The sequence below is a fragment of the Bos grunniens genome, chromosome 6 (assembly GCF_055505025.1).
Source record: "Bos grunniens cultivar Pamir isolate PY7600 chromosome 6, Bosgru_T2T1.0, whole genome shotgun sequence".
Lineage (NCBI taxonomy): Eukaryota > Metazoa > Chordata > Mammalia > Artiodactyla > Bovidae > Bos > Bos grunniens.
Genome location: NC_141170.1, coordinates 45,667,861 through 45,685,271, shown reverse-complemented (window position 1 = coordinate 45,685,271; position 17,411 = coordinate 45,667,861). Strand labels below are relative to the sequence as shown.

Here is a 17,411-nt window from a genome sequence, read left to right as displayed (position 1 = left end):
TTGTCTGAGGCGTAATTGATATTCATCAATGGAAAAGACTGATGAGAAAATGCATATTTATCTAGACTCAAAGCTGGGTTGGATGAAGCACAAGCTGAAATCAAGATTGCTGGGAGGAATATCAGTAACCTCAGATATTCAGATGACACCACCCTTACGGCAGAAAGTGAAGAGGAACTAAAAAGCCTCTTGATAAAAGTGGAAGAGGAGAGTGAAAAAGTTGGCTTAAAGCTCAACATTCAGAAAACTAAGATCATGACATCCAGTCCCATCACTTCATGCAACTAGATGGGGAAACAATGGAAACAGTGACAGACTTTATTTTCTTGGACTCCAAAATCACTGCAGATGGTGACTGCAGCCATGAAATTAAAAGATGCTTGCTCCTTGGAAGAAAAGCTATGACCAACCTAGATAGCATATTAAAAAGCAGAGACATTACTTTGCAGAAAGGTCCATATGGTCAAAGCTGTGGTTTTTCCAGTAGTCATGTATGGATGTGAGAGTTGGACCATAAAGAAAGCTGAGAACCAAAGAATTGATGCTTTTGAACTGTGGTGTTGGAGAAGACTCTTGAGAGTCCCTTGAACTGCAAGATCCAACCAGTCCATCCTAAAGGAGATCAGTCCTGGGTGTTCATTGGAAGGACTGATGTTGAAGTTGAAACTCAATATTTTGGCCACCTGATGTGAAGAGCTGACTCATTTGAGAAATCCTTGATGCTGGGAAAGATTGAGAGCAAGAGGAGAAGGGGACAACAGAGAATGAGATGGTTGGATGCCATCACCGACTCAATGGACATGAGTTTGGGTAAACTTCAGGAGTTGGTGATGGACAGGGAGGCCTGGCGTATTGTGGTCCATGGGGTCACAATGAGTCGGACACAATTGAGCAACTGAACTGAACTGAACTGAATAAAACTTTGCACAAAAGTAGTAACTGTATTTTACAGTGGAGGAACCGAACAGCTGCCACTGTGAAGAAATTTCTCCTCTCCCTGTGGCTGAGTATGTATAGATGCAAAAAAAATTTATTGTTAACCTTTAGTTATAGCTTATGATAAAGCTACTAAGTAAAAAATGCTTTTGGTTTTACATTTTAGTGCAATCAAGATTTTTGTTAATGGCTGCTGAATTGGAATACATAAACATCTTGAACAGCATATGAACACTCCTTGGAAATTGTGGTATCGGATGGACATCACTGTGTCTCAAGTAAGAGTCTTTAATTAATTAAGATCTGTGGGATTTCCAAACACGGCATAAGACTGGTGAAAGTTATCCTTTTATTTGTATCTTTCTTAAACTGGTTTCCTTTGAATTGTAAAATATAGTCAAAAGTTTAAGTGATATTTTGAGCTAAATTTAATTATAAGATATTGCTTGCTTTATTGCTTGAGATATATGCATCTGAAATTTTGACATGTAATTTATGTTATTAAATTATATTTTAGAAGTCAAATTATATTTTAAAGTAAAAAATTCTTTTGAGAATCTTTTTGTAAAGCTGACAACAATATTTTAAAAAAAGGAATGAGGAACTTCCCTCGTAATCCAGTGGTTAAGAATCTGCAGAGGGCGCAGGTTCGATCCCTGGTTGAGGAACTAAGATCCTGCATGCAGCACAGCTTAGCCAAAAACTTTTTTAAAAAAGAGAGAGAAACAGAGAAGAATGGATGAGCATTCTATGATTTCCCCTTTGTCTTATTCCAGAGATTCATTCATGAAATGTCATACACTTCTAGATTTTCTCATGTTTAGATAGCTGTTAAAGTACCCTGGGATTAGGGTGAATTTTTTTTAATCATTAAAATAGAATATGAGTTCTATTCCTCCCCAAAATAGGGCTTTTGCTTTTAGCATACTGTATTAAGGGGTAGGGCTCAGGCTTTTGATTCTCTCAAATATGCATCTTGGAGTCTGTTTTGGTGAAAATGGGTTTAGAGAGAAACTGTAACACACTTTAGCCAGAGCTGGTCTTCTGTCTATGTAGCAAAGAAGAGAATTGAGATTTGGCTGCTCCAGGTCTTGCTCCAGTGGATGATAGACCCTGAGTTTTGACCTGAGTGTTTTCATAGCTTGAAGTTCAGGAGCAGCATGCTTCACTTGCAGGGATAAGAGAAAGCCTGACAACCAACAGGCTGTGTTTTTATGACTGAGAACTTACTGTTAATGTGTGTATTTCTGAAGAGAACTGCCTTCAGCTTTTCTGTGTTCTCTAGGGTAAAATTATGTTCTTCATATTGTTTTAGGCCTCTTTACCTTTCCATGGGCAAATTCCCTCAACCTGGAATGCTTGTGCAACCTATTTCCCATGCCTCCTCAAAAATGGGTAATAGGAAGAGGGATGCTTATTACTTTTTTCAGATAAATCTCACTTATTCTGCAAAACTTTAGTATTGATTCTTGTCTTCTTCAGTATACTTTACCTGACCCCCCAGTTTGATTTAGATCAGAGATTGGCAAACGTTTTCTGTGAAGGATCAGATATTAAATATTTTAGTCTTTGTTTACCTTACAGTGTCTGTTGTGTATTCAGCCCTGCCATTGTAGCGAAAAGCAGCCACAGACAATACAGAAATCAATAAAACTTTATTTACAAAAGTAGGTGGCAGATGAAGGCAGATTTGGCTTGCAGGCTATTCTCTGAGCCCCTGATTTGGACCTATCTCTGTGACTGTATATGGCATATTTTCCTTAAATAAATTCTGACAGAATGTGTAAACCAGATGGTAATTATTGGTATATATGCCTACTTCACTCACTATACTATTCACTTCTCGGAGGCAGGGAATGTGTCCTAAAAGGACTTTGTATTTTCAGCTCTGAGCATGGTGCCTGACACGTAGTGTCTGACAGTGAGTGTTTGTTGAACCTATAAATGGACCCTGTGTCCTTGGACTGGGCTCTTTAATCTCCTGTTGAAGAGCGTTAGGAGACTCTTAAGTAGGAATATTGTGTTTATTTTTCATGAGTCTAGTACTTTTCTCCTCCTTCATATTTTCTGATAACCAGAGGTCCTCATTTTGCTCATTTCTAATAGATTTTCCTGTCAATAGTCCTTTCTAGACCTACTGAAACTCATGTATTTCCTTTGGAGCACATGATACTGTTTAGTCTTCAAGGAGAACACAGCTCACTTTATTTCTTCCTGTTAAGACAACAGTTATATTCTATGATGCTTTTGAACTGTGGTGTTGGAGAAGACTCCTGAGAGTCCCTTGGACTGCAAGGAGATCCAACCAATCCATTCTGAAGGAGCTTAGCCCTGGGTGTTCTTTGGAGGGAATGATGCTGAAGCTGAAGCTCCAGTACTTTGGCTACCTCATGCGAAGAGTTGACTCATTGGAAAAGACTCTGATGCTGGGAGGGATTGGGGGCGGGAGGAGAAGGGGACGACAGAGGATGAGATGGCTGGATGGCATCACTGACTCGATGGACGTGAGTTTGAGTGAACTCCGGGAGTTGGTGATGGACAGGGAGGCCTGGCGTGCTGCGATTCATGGGATCGCAGAGTCAGACACGACTGAGCGACTGAACTGGACTGAACTGAACATAATATTCTATGTTCTATTCTGAGTTCTCTAAGGATTCAAAGCAGGCATTTGAGAATGCCACTCATGCTGTTTTGGCTCCCAGTGTTTCACCTTAGGTTGTTTTCTATGGACAGCAAGGGGGATAAGAATGTAGCACATTTTCTGTTTCTTGACTTTGGACTCTGTGGGAGAACTTGATGTTTTTGATCAAGCTTTTTTGATTTACTGCTGTTTTTAAACTTACTAATCCAAGTCTTCTCCTAATAAACCTGATCTTTTTAAAATAAAAGTATCCAGATGTGACTTTACTTTTTTAAAGTACTATTGTGGGAAAATGCTATTTTTCCATTTTCCAACTAACTGGCAGTTCATTTCTTAGTTGACTTCCAAGATTATATATTAGATATAAATAATTCACTGGAAATTCTTATTTGTTTACTTTTTGACTTATATCTTTATGTATGCATGCATTCGTGCTAAGTTGCTTCAGTCGTTTCTGACTCTTTGCAACCCTATGGACTTTTAGCCCTCCAGCCTCCTCTGTCCATGGAATTCTTCTGGCAAGAATACTGGAGTGGATTGCCATGCTCTCCTCCAGGGGATCTTCCCGATCCAGGGATCGAACTGGTATCTCTTAAGTCTCTTGCATTGGCAGGCAGATTCTTTACCACTAGTGCTGCCTTGGAAGCCCATCTTTATATACAGATACTTCAAAATCTGAAGTGCTTTTAATAATTATTATGTCCTCTATTGCAAATTTTCATGGAATGTATTTTTAAGTGCTTCTCAGTAGAAATAAAATTTAAGTTACATAAGCAATTAAAATTTTTCTAGTTAGCCATATTAAACTAAAAAAGAGATAGAGGAAAATAATTTAAATAATATTTTTATTTGACATGATAATCCAAAATATTTTAATTTCAACATATAATCAATGTAAAATTATTAATGAGATTTTATATAATTTGTGTGTATGTGATATATCTTTGAAGCCCAGTGTGTAGTTTATACCAACAACATAATTCATTTCAGAATGGCCATATTTCAGGTACCCAGTGATGACCTGGCTAATGACTGCTCTGTTAGACAGCTTAACTGTAGACCATTTGTCTGATAGGCGATTGTGACTGGGAGTTAAATTATAGGCTTATAACTGGGAAAGCCTGATCAAGGCAGAGTGATATAGGGCTGGATATTGAAAAATTACAGAGTGAAGTATGTATAATTATCAAAGAGGCAAAATAAGAAATTGTCATATACAGTTAACCCTTAAGCGACACAGGTTTATATTACATGGTTTCACTTATATGTGGATTTTTTTTTTTTTTTTTTTGCCACACCACGTGGCATACGAGATCTGACCAGGGATTGATCCTGTGCCTCCTGCAGTGGCAGTGTGGAGTCTTAATCACTGGACTGCCAGGGAAGTCCCATATATGGATTATTCTCAATAAACACATTAGAAAATTATTTGGAGATTTGGAACCATTTGAAAAACATAACAGAATAGCCATGTAACCTAGAAATATTGAAAAAAATAAGAAAGATATGTCATGAATATATAAAATATATTTAGATACTAGTTTATTTGATCATTTTCTACCATAAAATATATAGTAATCTATTTTAAGAAGTTAAAATTTACCAAAATGGGTGCAATGACTTATAGATAGTTCATGATCCATTTGCCATCAAGCAAAATGTAAACATGTAATGATGCAATATTGAATCATAACTGCATAAAATTAAATGTCATGTACTCTTATAATTAATCTTTTAGTATTGTGGTAAGCTCAAGTGTGTTTTGTTGTTTGTTGCTGTTTAGTTGCTAAATCACGTTCAACTCTTTTGCAACCCATGGACTGCACCCCAGGAGGCTGCTCTGTCTATGGGATTCTTCAGGCAAGAATACTGGAGTGGGTTCCATGCCCTCCTCCAGGGGATCTTCCCAACCCAGGGATAGAACCCATGTCTCTTAAGAGTCCCCTGGCAGGCAGATGCTTTACCACCAGCACCACCTGGGAAGCCCAGCCAATAGGTATGGGTATAACTCACATGAACTCAAGCTCTTCAGAGCATTCAGTGGGCATAACAACCCACTCCAGTATTCTTGCCTGAAGAATCCCATGGACAGAGCAGCCTCCTGGGGTGCCATTTCTTCCTCTGGGGATATCCGCTTAAAATGCCATGAGACACTAATCATTTCCATGTGAGCACTTCATCTTTCCAGTAAATTGCATATCACAGTAAAAAGTGAGCTCTTGCAGTTCTTATATATTTTTCTTTGTGTTTAATGCAACACTGTAAACCTTGAATAACACCATGAGACCAATATGAAGTGCCACTAGTGATTCTAGAAATGCTCACATGAAGCAGAGAAAAGTCATGACATTTCAAGGAAGAGCTGAATTGCTTGATGTATACTGTAGATTGAGGTCTGCAGCTGCAGTTGCCAGCCATTTCAAGATAAATGAATCCAGCATAAACACCATTGTAAAAAAAAAAATGAAAGGAAATATGTGAAAACATCATTATACCTATGCCAGCATGCATGAAAATGTACCTTTTTTGAAATAACTTTTTATCTTATATCAAAAATGCAGCTTTTATGTGGGTGTAGAATTACTATAAGAAAAACATACCTACTAATATGATTTGAGAAAAAGCAGTCATTATTATATGATGACTTAAATGGAAAGTGAAGGATCTTAATGCCACCAAGGGTTGATTTGATCATTTTAGAAAGGGGTTTGACTTAAAACATGTCAAGATAACAGGAGCAGCAGCTTCTGCTGACCAAGAAGCAGCAGATAAGTTCCCAGGCACCATTAAGAAAATCATCGAGAAGGAACAATAACAGGCTAAACAGGTTTTTAATGTAGACAAAAAGAGCACTGTTCTCGGTGGAGGGGGGCTGGGGGGAATGCCACAAAGGACATTTACCAGTAAGGAAGGGAAGCGAGTACTAGTTTTAATTCAGGAAGGGATAGGCTAACTCTCCTGTTATGCACAAATGCAGTGGGTTTTAGGATAAGGACTGCCCTTATCTATAAGATCCCTGGGTTGGGAAGATCCTCTGGAGAAGGAAACGGCAACCCACTCCAGTACTCTTGCCTGGAATACCCCATGGATGGAGGAGCGTGGTAGGCTACAGTCCTTGGGGTCGAAAAGAGTTAGACAGGACTGAGCGACTTCACTTTACCTATAAAGCTGCTGACCCACAAGCCTTGAAGGGGAAAGATAAAACACCAGCTGCCAGTGTTTTGGTTGTACTGCAACAAGGAAGCCTGGATAATGAGAACCCTTTTCTTAGATTGGTTCCACTGATGCTTTGTCCTGGAAGTCAGTAATTACATTGCAAGTAAAGAACTGCCTTTTAAAGGTTTCTTTTTACTGGACAGTACCCCTGGCCACCCAGAACCCCATGAATTCAACACTGAAGGTATTGAAGTGATAGCTACCTCCAAATACAACATCTATAATTCATCCTCTAGATCAGGGAGTCATAGGGACCATTATGGCTCATTACATGTAGTACTCTATGTAAAGGATTATCAGTGCTATGGGAGAGAACTCCATGGAAAGATCATGGAAATCTGGAAGGACTACACGATTGAAGATGCCATCATCATAGGAAAAGCTGTGAAGGCCGTCAAGCCCAAAGCAATAAATTCTTGCTGGAGAAAACTGTGTCCAGATGTTGTGTATGACTTCACAGGATATACAACAGAACCAGTCAAGGAAATCATGAAGGACATTTTGGATAATGGCAAAAAAGCTGGGGGTGAAGGGTTTCAAGATAGGGATCTTAGAGAAATTCAAGAGCTAATAGGCACGATACAAGAGGAATTAGCAAGAGATGACTTGGACAGAGTGCTTCTGAACCAGTGCCACATGATGAGGAGAAAGACATGGAAGAAGGAAGAAGCAGAGCCAGGAAATAAACTGACATTAGACTAACTAGGAAGAGAGTTCTGATCATTAAAAACTGCTAAGACTTCTTTTACAGCATGGACCTTTCTATGCTACTGGTGCTGAAACTAAAGCACACAGTGGAAGGATTTGTACTTTATAGAAACATTTATAGAAAAATTAAAAAGCAAAAAAGTCAGAAATTAGGATGTATTTCCATCAAGTTACACCCAGTGTGCCTGCCTCTCCTGCCTCCCCTCTCATACCTGGGACAGCAAAACCAATCCCTCCTCTTCCTCCTCCTCAGCCTAGTTGATATGAATCAAAGACACCTAGGATAAAGACCTTTGTGATGATCCACTTCCACCTAATGAATAGTAGATAATCATCATGTCCTACAGTTAATCAACCTATCTGTTATGTATGTCTGTGAGTTCTTGTATGAAAGTCTAATAACTACTACAAGAACTGTATGAGATGTTGTGTCGTCACCATCATCATCACCTAAGGATTCACCATATAGAACATCATGTGCAAGACTTGTGTTGAAGTGGATAGCCTACCTTATATAGGAATAAGGTAAGTGGCATTTAATATTAATGATGTGTTAGTTTTTCCTGCTACTACTACTGCTAAGTCGCTTCAGTCATGTCTGACTCTGTGGGACCCCATAGACGGCAGCCCACCAGGCTCCCCCATCCCTGGGATTCTCCAGGCAAGAACACTGGAGTGGGTTGCCATTTCCTTCTCCAATGCATGAAAGGAAAAGTGAAAGTGAAGTCAGTCAGTGGTTTTCTACTCTTAGCGACCCCATGGACTGCAGCCTACCAGGCTCCTCCGCCCATGGGATTTTCCAGGCAAGAGTACTGGAGTGGGTTGCCATTGCCTTCTCCTTAGTTTTCCTACTGCTTTATAAATTTGCTTTCAAAGAATTACATTATCATACAGTATGCGTTTCTCTCCTTTGCAATTGGAGAACCTGTGTATCAGCCTACTGTCATAGGTAGGTGGATTTTTTTTAACGTTTAACAGTGTTTCCAACATTGTATTATGAGTATGACTGTAATACTGTATGCCATAAAAGCTTTATAAGGATTCATTCACTGTGTCTAAGCTAGGCCACTGTGAAACAATTATACCAATTACACTAAGCTTACCATAAAGTAATCATATTGCTGCTGCTTCATTATCAATGCATGAGTCTTTATATCTGTGAATATATAATATATAAATGTGAATTTGTTTTTCATGTTGTCTTTCATTTGTAATGTCTAGAATTAATAATACATATTGTATCTACAGTGTTTTATCTCATATGCATAGTATGGATATAGGTGCTGATAGATAATTAATCTTGTAAACAGATGACATTAACTTGTGGTATCAGTATTGATAGTCTCTAGTTTATTAAAAGAGTACAGTCAGTCAGTTCAGTCGCTCAGTCATGTCCGACTCTGTGACCCCATGGACTGCAGCATGCCAGGCTTCTCTGTCCATCACCAACTTCCAGAGTTTGCTCAAACTCATGTCCATCGAGTCGGTGATGCCATGCAACCATCTCATCTTCTGTTGTCCCCTTCTCCTCCTACCTTAAATCTTTCCCAGCATCAGTCTTTTCCAATGAGTCAGTTCTTTGCATCAGGTAGCCAAAGTATTGGAACTTCAGCTTCAGCATTAGTCCTTCCAATGAATATTCAGTACCAATTTCCTTTAGGATTGACTAGTTAGATCTCCTTGCAGTCCATGGGACTCTCAAGAGTCTTCTCCAGTACCACAGTTCAAAAGCATCAATTCTTCGGCGCTCAGCTTTATTTATGGTCCAACTCCCACATTCACACATGACTACTGGAAAAACCACAGCTTTGACTATATGGACCTTTCTGTAAAGAAATGTCTCTGCCTTTTAATATGCTGTCGAGATTAGTCATAGCTTTTCTTCCAAGGAGCAAGCATCTTTTAATTTCATGGCTGCAATCACCATCTGCAGTGATTTTGGAGCCCCCCAAAATAAAGTCTGCCACTGTTTCCCCATCTATTTGCCATGAAGTGATGGGACCAGATGCCATGATCTTCGTTTTCTGAATGTTGAGCTTTAAGCCAACTTTTTCACTCTTCTCTTTCACTTTCATCAAGAGGCTTCTTAGTTCCTCTTCACTTTCTGCCATAAGGGTGGTGTCATCTGCATATCTGAGGTTATTGATATTTCTCCACAATCAAGCACAATCTTGATTCCAGCTTGTGCTTCTTCCAGCCCAGTGTTTCTCATGATGTACTCTGCATATAAGTGAAATAAGCAGGGTGACAATATACAGCCTTGATGTACTCCTTTTCCTATTTGAAACCAGTCGGTTATTCCATGTCCAGTTGTAACTGTTGCTTCCTGACCTGCATATAGGTTTCTCAGGAAGGGGTCAGGTGGTCTGGTATTCCCATCTCTTTCAGAATTGTCCACAGTTGATTGTGATCCACACAGTCAAAGGCTTTGGCATAGTCAATAAAGCAGAAATAGATGTTTTTCTGGAACTCTCTTGCTTTTTCCATGATCCAGTGGATGTTGGCAATTTGATCTCCGGTTCCTCTGCCTTTTCTAAAACCAGCTTGAACATCTGGAAGTTCATGGTTCATGTATTGCTGAAGCCTGGCTTGGAGAATTTTGAGCATTACTTTACTAGTATGTGAGATGAGTGCAACTGTGTGGTAGTTTGAGCATTCTTTGGCATTGCCTTTCTTTGGGATTGGAATGAAAACTGACCTTTTCCAGTCCTGTGGCCACTGCTGAGTTTTCTAAATTTGCTGGCATATTGAGTGCAGCACTTTCACAGCATCATTTTTCAGGATTTGAAATAGCTCAACTGCAATTCCATCACCTCCACTAGCTTTGTTCATAGTGATGCTTTCTAAGGCCCACTTGACTTCACATTCCAGGATGTCTGGCTCTAGGTGAGTGATCACACCATCGTGATTATCTTGGTCGTGAAGATCTTTTTTGTACAGCTCTTCTGTGTATTCTTGCACCTCTTCTTAATATCTTCTGCTTTTGTTAGGTCCATACCATTTCTGTCTTTTATCAAGCCCATCTTTGCGTGAAATGTTCCATTGGTATCTCTAATTTTCTTGAAGAGATCTCTAGTCTTTCCCATTCTGTTGTTTTCCTCTATTTCTTTGCATTGATCACTGAGGAAGGCTTTCTTATCTCTTCTTGCTATTCTTTGAAACTCTGCATTCAGATGTTTATATCTTTCCTTTTCTCCTTTGCTTTTCACTTCTCTTCTTTTCACAGCTATTTGTAAGGCCTCCCCAAACAGCCATTTTGCTTTTTTGCATTTCTTTTCCATGGGAATTGTCTTGATCCCTGTCTCCTGTACAATGTCACGAACCTCCATCCATAGTTCATCAGGCATTCTATCCATCAGATCTAGTCCCTTAAATCTATTTCTTACTTCCACTGTATAATCATAAGGGATATGATTTAGGTCATACCTGAATGGTCTAGTGGTTTTCCCTACTTTCTTCAATTTAAGTCTGAATTTGGCAATAAGGAGTTCATGATCTGAGCCACAGTCAGCTCCCAGTCTTGTTTTTGCTGACTGTATAGAGCTTCTCCATCTTTGGCTGCAAAGAATATAATCAATCTGATTTCAGTGTTGACCATCTGGTGATGTCCATGTGCAGAGTCTTCTCTTGTGTTGTTGGAAGAGGGTGTTTGCTATGACCAGTGCATTTTCTTGGCAAAACTCTATTAGCCTCTTGCCCTCTTCATTCCGTATTCCAAAGCCAAATTTGCCTGTTACTCTGGGTGTTTCTTGACTTCCTACTTTTGCATTCCAGTCCCCTATAGTGAAAAGGACATCTTTTTTGGGTGTCAGTTCTAAAAGGTCTTGTAGTTCATAGAACCGTTCAACTTCAGCTTCTCCAGCGTTACTGGTTGGGGCATAGACTTGGATTACTGTGATATTGAATGGTTTACCTTGGAAACGAACAGAGATCATTCTGTCGTTTTTGAGATTGCATCCAAGTACTGCATTTCGGACTTTTTTGTTGACCATGATGGCCACTCCATTTCTTCTAAGGGATTCCTGCCCGCAGTAGTAGATACAATGGTCATCTGAGTTAAATTCACCCATTCCAGTCCATTTTAGTTTGCTGATTCCTAGAATGTCGACATTCACTCTTGCCATTTCCTGTTTGACTTCTTCCAATTTGCCTTGATTCATGGACCTAACATTCTTGGTTCCTATGCAATATTGCTCTTTACAGCATTGGACCTTGTTTCTGTCACCAGTCAGATCCACAACTGGGTATTGTTTTTGCTTTGGCTCCATCCCTTCATTCTTTCTGGAGTTATTTCTCCACTGATCTCCAGTAGCATATTGGGCACCTACCGACCTGGGGAGTTCCTCTTTCAGTATCCTATCATTTTGCCTTTTCATACTGTTCATGGGGTTCTCAAGGCAAGAATACTGAAGTGGTTTGCCATTCCCTTCTCCAGTGGACCACATTCTGTCAGACCTCGCCACCATGACCCGCCCGTCTTGTGTGGCCCCACAGGGCAAGGCTTAGTTTCACTGAGTTAGACAAGGCTGTGGTCTGTGTGGTTAGACTGACTAGTTTTCTGTGATTATGGTTTCAGTGTGTCTGCCCTCTGATGCCCTTTCACAATACCTACCATCTTACTAGGGTTTCTCTTACCTTGGACAAGGGGTATCTCCTCACTGCTGCCCCTCCTGACCTTGAACATGGAGTAGCTCCTCTCAGCCCTCCTGCAACCACGCAGCCACCGCTCCTTGGACGTGGGGTTGCTCCTCTCGGTTGCCGCCCCTGACCTCGGGTGTGGGGTAGTAGTGTGGAGATTCCTTAAAAAACTGGAAATAGAACTGCCATATGACCCAGCAATCCCACTGCTAGGCATATACACTGAGGAAACCAGAATTAAAAGAGACACATAATAGCCAGGACATGGAAGCAACCTAGATGTCCATCAGCAGACGAATGGATAAGAAAGCAGTGGTACATATACACAATGGACTATTACTCGACCATTAAAAAGAATACATTTGAATCAGTTCTAATGAGGTGGATGAAACTGGAGCCTATTGTACAGAGTAAAGTAAGTCAGAAAGAAAAACACCCATACAATGTACTAATGCATATATATGAAATTTAGAAAGATGGTAATGATGACCCTATAAGCAAGACAGCAAAAGAGACACAGATGTAAAGAACAGTCTTTTGGACTCTTGGGAGAAGGCGAGGGTGGGATGATTTGAGAGGGTAGCATTGAAATGTGTATATTATGATGTGTGAAGCAGATTGCCAGTCCAGTTTTGATGCATGAGACAGGGTGCTCAGGGCTGGTGCACTGGGATGACCCTGGGGGATGGGATGAGGAGGGAAGTGGGAGAGGGGTTCTGGATGGGGAACACATGTGCACCGGTGGCTGATTCATGTCGATGTTTGGCAAAAACCACTACAATATTTTAAAGTAATTAGCCTCCAATTAAAATAAATAAATAAATGGAAAAAAAAAAGAATTCATGGTCTGAGCTACTGTCAGCTCCTGGTCTTGTTTCTACTGATGGTATAGAGCTTCTCCATCTTTGGCTGCAAAGAATATATCGATCTAATTTCAGGAGTACAATAATATAGTGTATATATAGTTTACATGTATTTTGTGTAATAATACTATTATTATCATATGATAGTATTATACTGTTATATAATATTAATAGTATATATGTAGTATATAATACATATAACATAAAATATGTCTTACTTGACTGTATATATTGTCTGTATGGCTCTGGTCTACAGTAGCTTATTGGTTGTTAAGTTTTGGAGGAGTCAAAAATTACATGTGAATTTTTGACTCCATTGGTGTTGGCACCCCTAACCCCCATGTTTTCAAGGGTTGCCTATACAAGCATCTTTGAAAAGATAGTCTGGATCAAAGCCAGTCACTGCCTTTGTTTACAATATATGCAAAACCATGAGATTCATGGAGAATTGTCTCCCAACATTCAGTTGTTATTTGTAACAAGTAATATGCATACACTGAAAGACCAATGTTTTACTTTAACAACTGCAGTCACTTGGTGATAGAATATGTTTACCTAAAGGGCACTGCACAGCTCCTCAAACCTTCAAATCAGATTGGACAGCACTATCCCATTCCCTCTTGCATATTGATTTTCTCAGAGTACCAGCTTTTTATCGTGGCACCCACCGAAAATCTAGATTCAGAGATATCTCATGTTATCAAGAGGAGGCCGTGCTCTCTGATGTTGCAGTTGTGAACCTTGAGCTAGTAGTTTATATGGTGTATATTAGATGCTGAGGGTCGCCGTGTTTTCCTCATCCTGTGAGCTCACTGAGGCTCTTTGGGACAACTTGGGAACCATAGTCCTAAGCAGTGGTAGAAGAAGGATTGATTGTGAATGACCTCTCAGACTAGTGCTGTCTTGGTAGTGTAGACTAAATGGTTGTTATATCAGAGAGAAATAAACTTCTGTCCTCTTTCAGCCAGATTTGTGGAAGTCCTGGTTGCAGTGGCAGAGTCTTTATCCTAACTAGTACAATCTGCTAATAAATGTGACTGTGTCTCATAGTGTGGTATTTGATAACATGTTCTTACATGGTGAGAAACAGTATTCACTGTGTGTTTCTTTTGTCTTTCCAACCTCAATCATCACTTCAGTGCACATGTATTGAGCCCCTACTGTGCTCTTGCACTGGGCCAAGCATCCTCTCAAGTTCAAGTCCACTTCTATGTTCCTCAGTCCCCTCAGCTACAGAGCAACTGCTCTTGACCATTTAGACACATCTAAGCAAGTCCCTCCCCATTTAGCAAGTAGGGTCTGTAAGATACATTGATGCTTTACTCCCAGGAGTAGCTGGTATGCCTTCATTGCTGGCTGAGCTTGGGCCGGGAACTCATTGAGAAGAACTGGAGTGATCTGAACTGAAACACATGGATCAGCTCTTTTTGGTCTGTCTGGTTAGGACTAAGAAACATCAGACCAAAAGCCAAACTGACACATCCAGCAAGACAGAATGTGTCCAGGAAGAAGCCTGCAGGGAGCAAGATAGAAGGCACTTGTTTTCACTGCCTAGTGCTGAGCTGGATTGCTGCTGGGGTAGTGAGCACTGTGTGTGTCTATAAAAAGGAAGCAGGAAGGAGAACAGACTCTGGCCCATCAGTGATTGAAAGGAGAGAAGAGTTGAGGGATGGCTGGGCTGGCCTTGAGTATTGGTAGAAGCAGACCCTGTGTCTACTCACTTAGGCTTAGACTTGTTGCTATTTATCAAAATACATAGTTTAGGAGACAAGTTTTCCTAATAACTCAACCCTATGGCAAACAAAGGATTTCTTCACTCCTCCAAAGACTAACATACCACATTGCAAGTTAGGGTCATCTGTCTCACAAATATTTATTGCCAATTTCATATGCATGGGTGCCTCTGAAAGTCTTTGCGTGGCAAATGCTTATACATAGCTGCCCTACCCTTCCCTTTCTCTTCAGAAAGAAATTTGTCCCTGAACACCATAATCCAGATCCTGACACTTCCATTCTGCCCACATCACACCCTTTACCCTGCAGCTTGGTCTGTGTTGCCAAACCAATGCAATGTTCTTGGCACTGGGTCCCCAACCTCTCATTGGTTTTTATTATTATTATTAATTTATTTATTTGACTGTGATGGATCATAGTTGCAGCCAAGGAATCTTCAATCTTGGTTATGGCATGTGGATTCCAATTCCCTGACCAGCCTGGGCCCTCTGCCTTGAGAGCACAGTCTTAGGCACTGGACTACCAGAAAAGTCCTTCACTAATTTTTTATATTAGCTTTGGTCAGTATGATGGAATCTATTTCCAGTAAAAAAAAAAAAAAAAGAGTCAAAAGTCAAAGTGTTTCAAATGGCGAGAGAAAAACACACATGAAAGTGCTATACAGAGATTTCCCTGGTGGTCTAGTAATTAAGACTTTGCCTTCCAGTGAAGGGGACACAGGTTCAATCCCTGGTCGGAAAACTGAGATCCTAACGTGCCTTGCAACCAACAGATAAATATTTTAAGAAAGCATGAAGTGTGAGTTTGGAAATTGTAAATGGCCAAGCTAATATTTGATATTATGGATTTTCTGAATTAATGAATATGTTCACCCAGGCAGAATTTTAGTTATGATGAAAATCACTGAACCAGAAGGGGACAGGGAGGCAGAAAACCTAGAAAAGAAAAGTTGGTGGCTTTTTTATAACCCTGCCCACCACAGAAAAGCAGTCTCCTCTTAGGCCTGTCAGGTCACAGCTTTCTGCTCAAGTCAGACAAGCTTGTAGCCTCCTCCTCTGGCAGCTTTGCAAATTCCAGCTTTTTGAGCCACGATCTGAAAGCATGTGCTTAACTCCTGCTCCAGATGGTAAACTTGTTTTTATTTGTCATTGTTTTTAATTCACCTAGATCCTTGACCCCAATTAGCTCCAACTGGACCATTCATTCAGTGTTAGTCACAGAAATAGTGTCTTCAAAGAATCAAAGCATTATTGTAAAGCAATTATCCTCCAATTAAAAATAAATTAAAAAAAAAAAATCAAAGCTTGAGTCTTTAAGAGCAGTTTGCAAGTCAAGTGTGACTCTCCCAGACCAGTGGCAATGCTCTAGAGAGACATCACTCAGCTGGTTTCAGGCTGAGCGACAGGATCTGCTGGAAGTGGCAGTTCCTAGGGAGCCATTGCCCCCTCGTGTCTCAGCGCTGGCCAGGAATTGTTCCATGACAGGGGGAACACTTGGCAAAAGTCTATAAAAGATTATTGGTGGGCTATTTCTGGTTCTTAATTTGTTGCTTCAATTAAGATTTCCTGTCATCTTATGGCTTTTTAAATTGTAATTGTCCTTCTTTTAAAACAGCAAAATTTTAAAAGGCATGTTTATTATAATTAAGGACTGCCCAGGTGGCGCTAGTGGTAAAGAACCTGCCTGCCAAATGCAGGAGACATAAGAGATACGGGTTCAATCCTTGGGTCAGAAAGATCCCTTGGAGAAGGAAATAGCAACCCACTCTAGTATTCTTGCCTGGAAAATCCCATGGACAGAGGAATTTGGTGGGCTAGTCCATGGTCACAAAGAGTTTGACACGACTGAAGTGACTTAGCATAGCACATTATAATTAAAAATATTCTCCTCGAAGAAAAATTTGTGTAAACATTTTTTGCTAAATTTTGATGTATTTCCTCTGTATTTTTTTTCCTACATGTAAAAAAACCTAATTTTACTTGGAGACAGAAAAAAAAAAAAAAGCCACAGAACCACTGAATCTAATTTTATCATAAGTGTTATATAAATATGATCTCTTATCCACAATAAGAAAATCAACTTTTGGATATGCCAGAGTATTAAGAGTTGCCTCCTTTTTTTCTTACAAAATTTAAAATGTAAAGGATAGCATTTTTTTTCAAGTTTTGTTTTTTTTTTTTTTTTTAATGTCACACTCAGCATGCGAGATCTTAGTTCCCTAACCAGGGATCAAATCTGTGCCCCTGGCAATGGAAGCACAGAGTCTTAACCACTGGGACTACCAGGAAATCCCAGGGGCATGCATTTTATATGGAGGAGGAGGAGGAGGAGGAGGAGGAGGAGGAGGAGGGGGAGGAGAGGGGGGGGGAGGAGGAGGAGGAGGAGGGGGAGGAGGAGGGGGGGGAGGAGGGGGAGGAGGAGGGGGGGGAGGGGGAGGAGGAGGAGGAGGAGGAGGAGGAGGAGAAAAGTATGTCAAAATAACTGTATCCCTTAAAAAAAATGATGAATAAAACAAAGTACTTCCTTAATATTGTTTGGATTTCCATGGTGGTCCAGTAGTTAAGAATCTGCCTTGCAACTCAGGGTACGTAAATTTGATCTCTGGTCTGGGAACTAAGATCCCACATGCTGCGGAGCTACTAAGCATGCTTGCTGCAATTACTGAAGCCTCACGC

General features: G+C 40.2%; 1 protein-coding gene across 1 annotated transcript in view; it reads left to right on the top strand.

Annotated features, from left to right (window-relative positions):
* Positions 1-17,411, top strand: part of LOC147370625 (RE1-silencing transcription factor-like) — a 113,359-nt gene that overhangs the window by 5,654 nt on the left and 90,294 nt on the right. The window contains exon 2 of the mRNA XM_086405598.1: positions 1,103-1,214. Coding sequence (XP_086261724.1) covers positions 1,164-1,214 — 51 coding nt within the window. The 5' untranslated portion in view covers positions 1,103-1,163. The remainder of the gene's footprint in view (positions 1-1,102; positions 1,215-17,411) is intronic.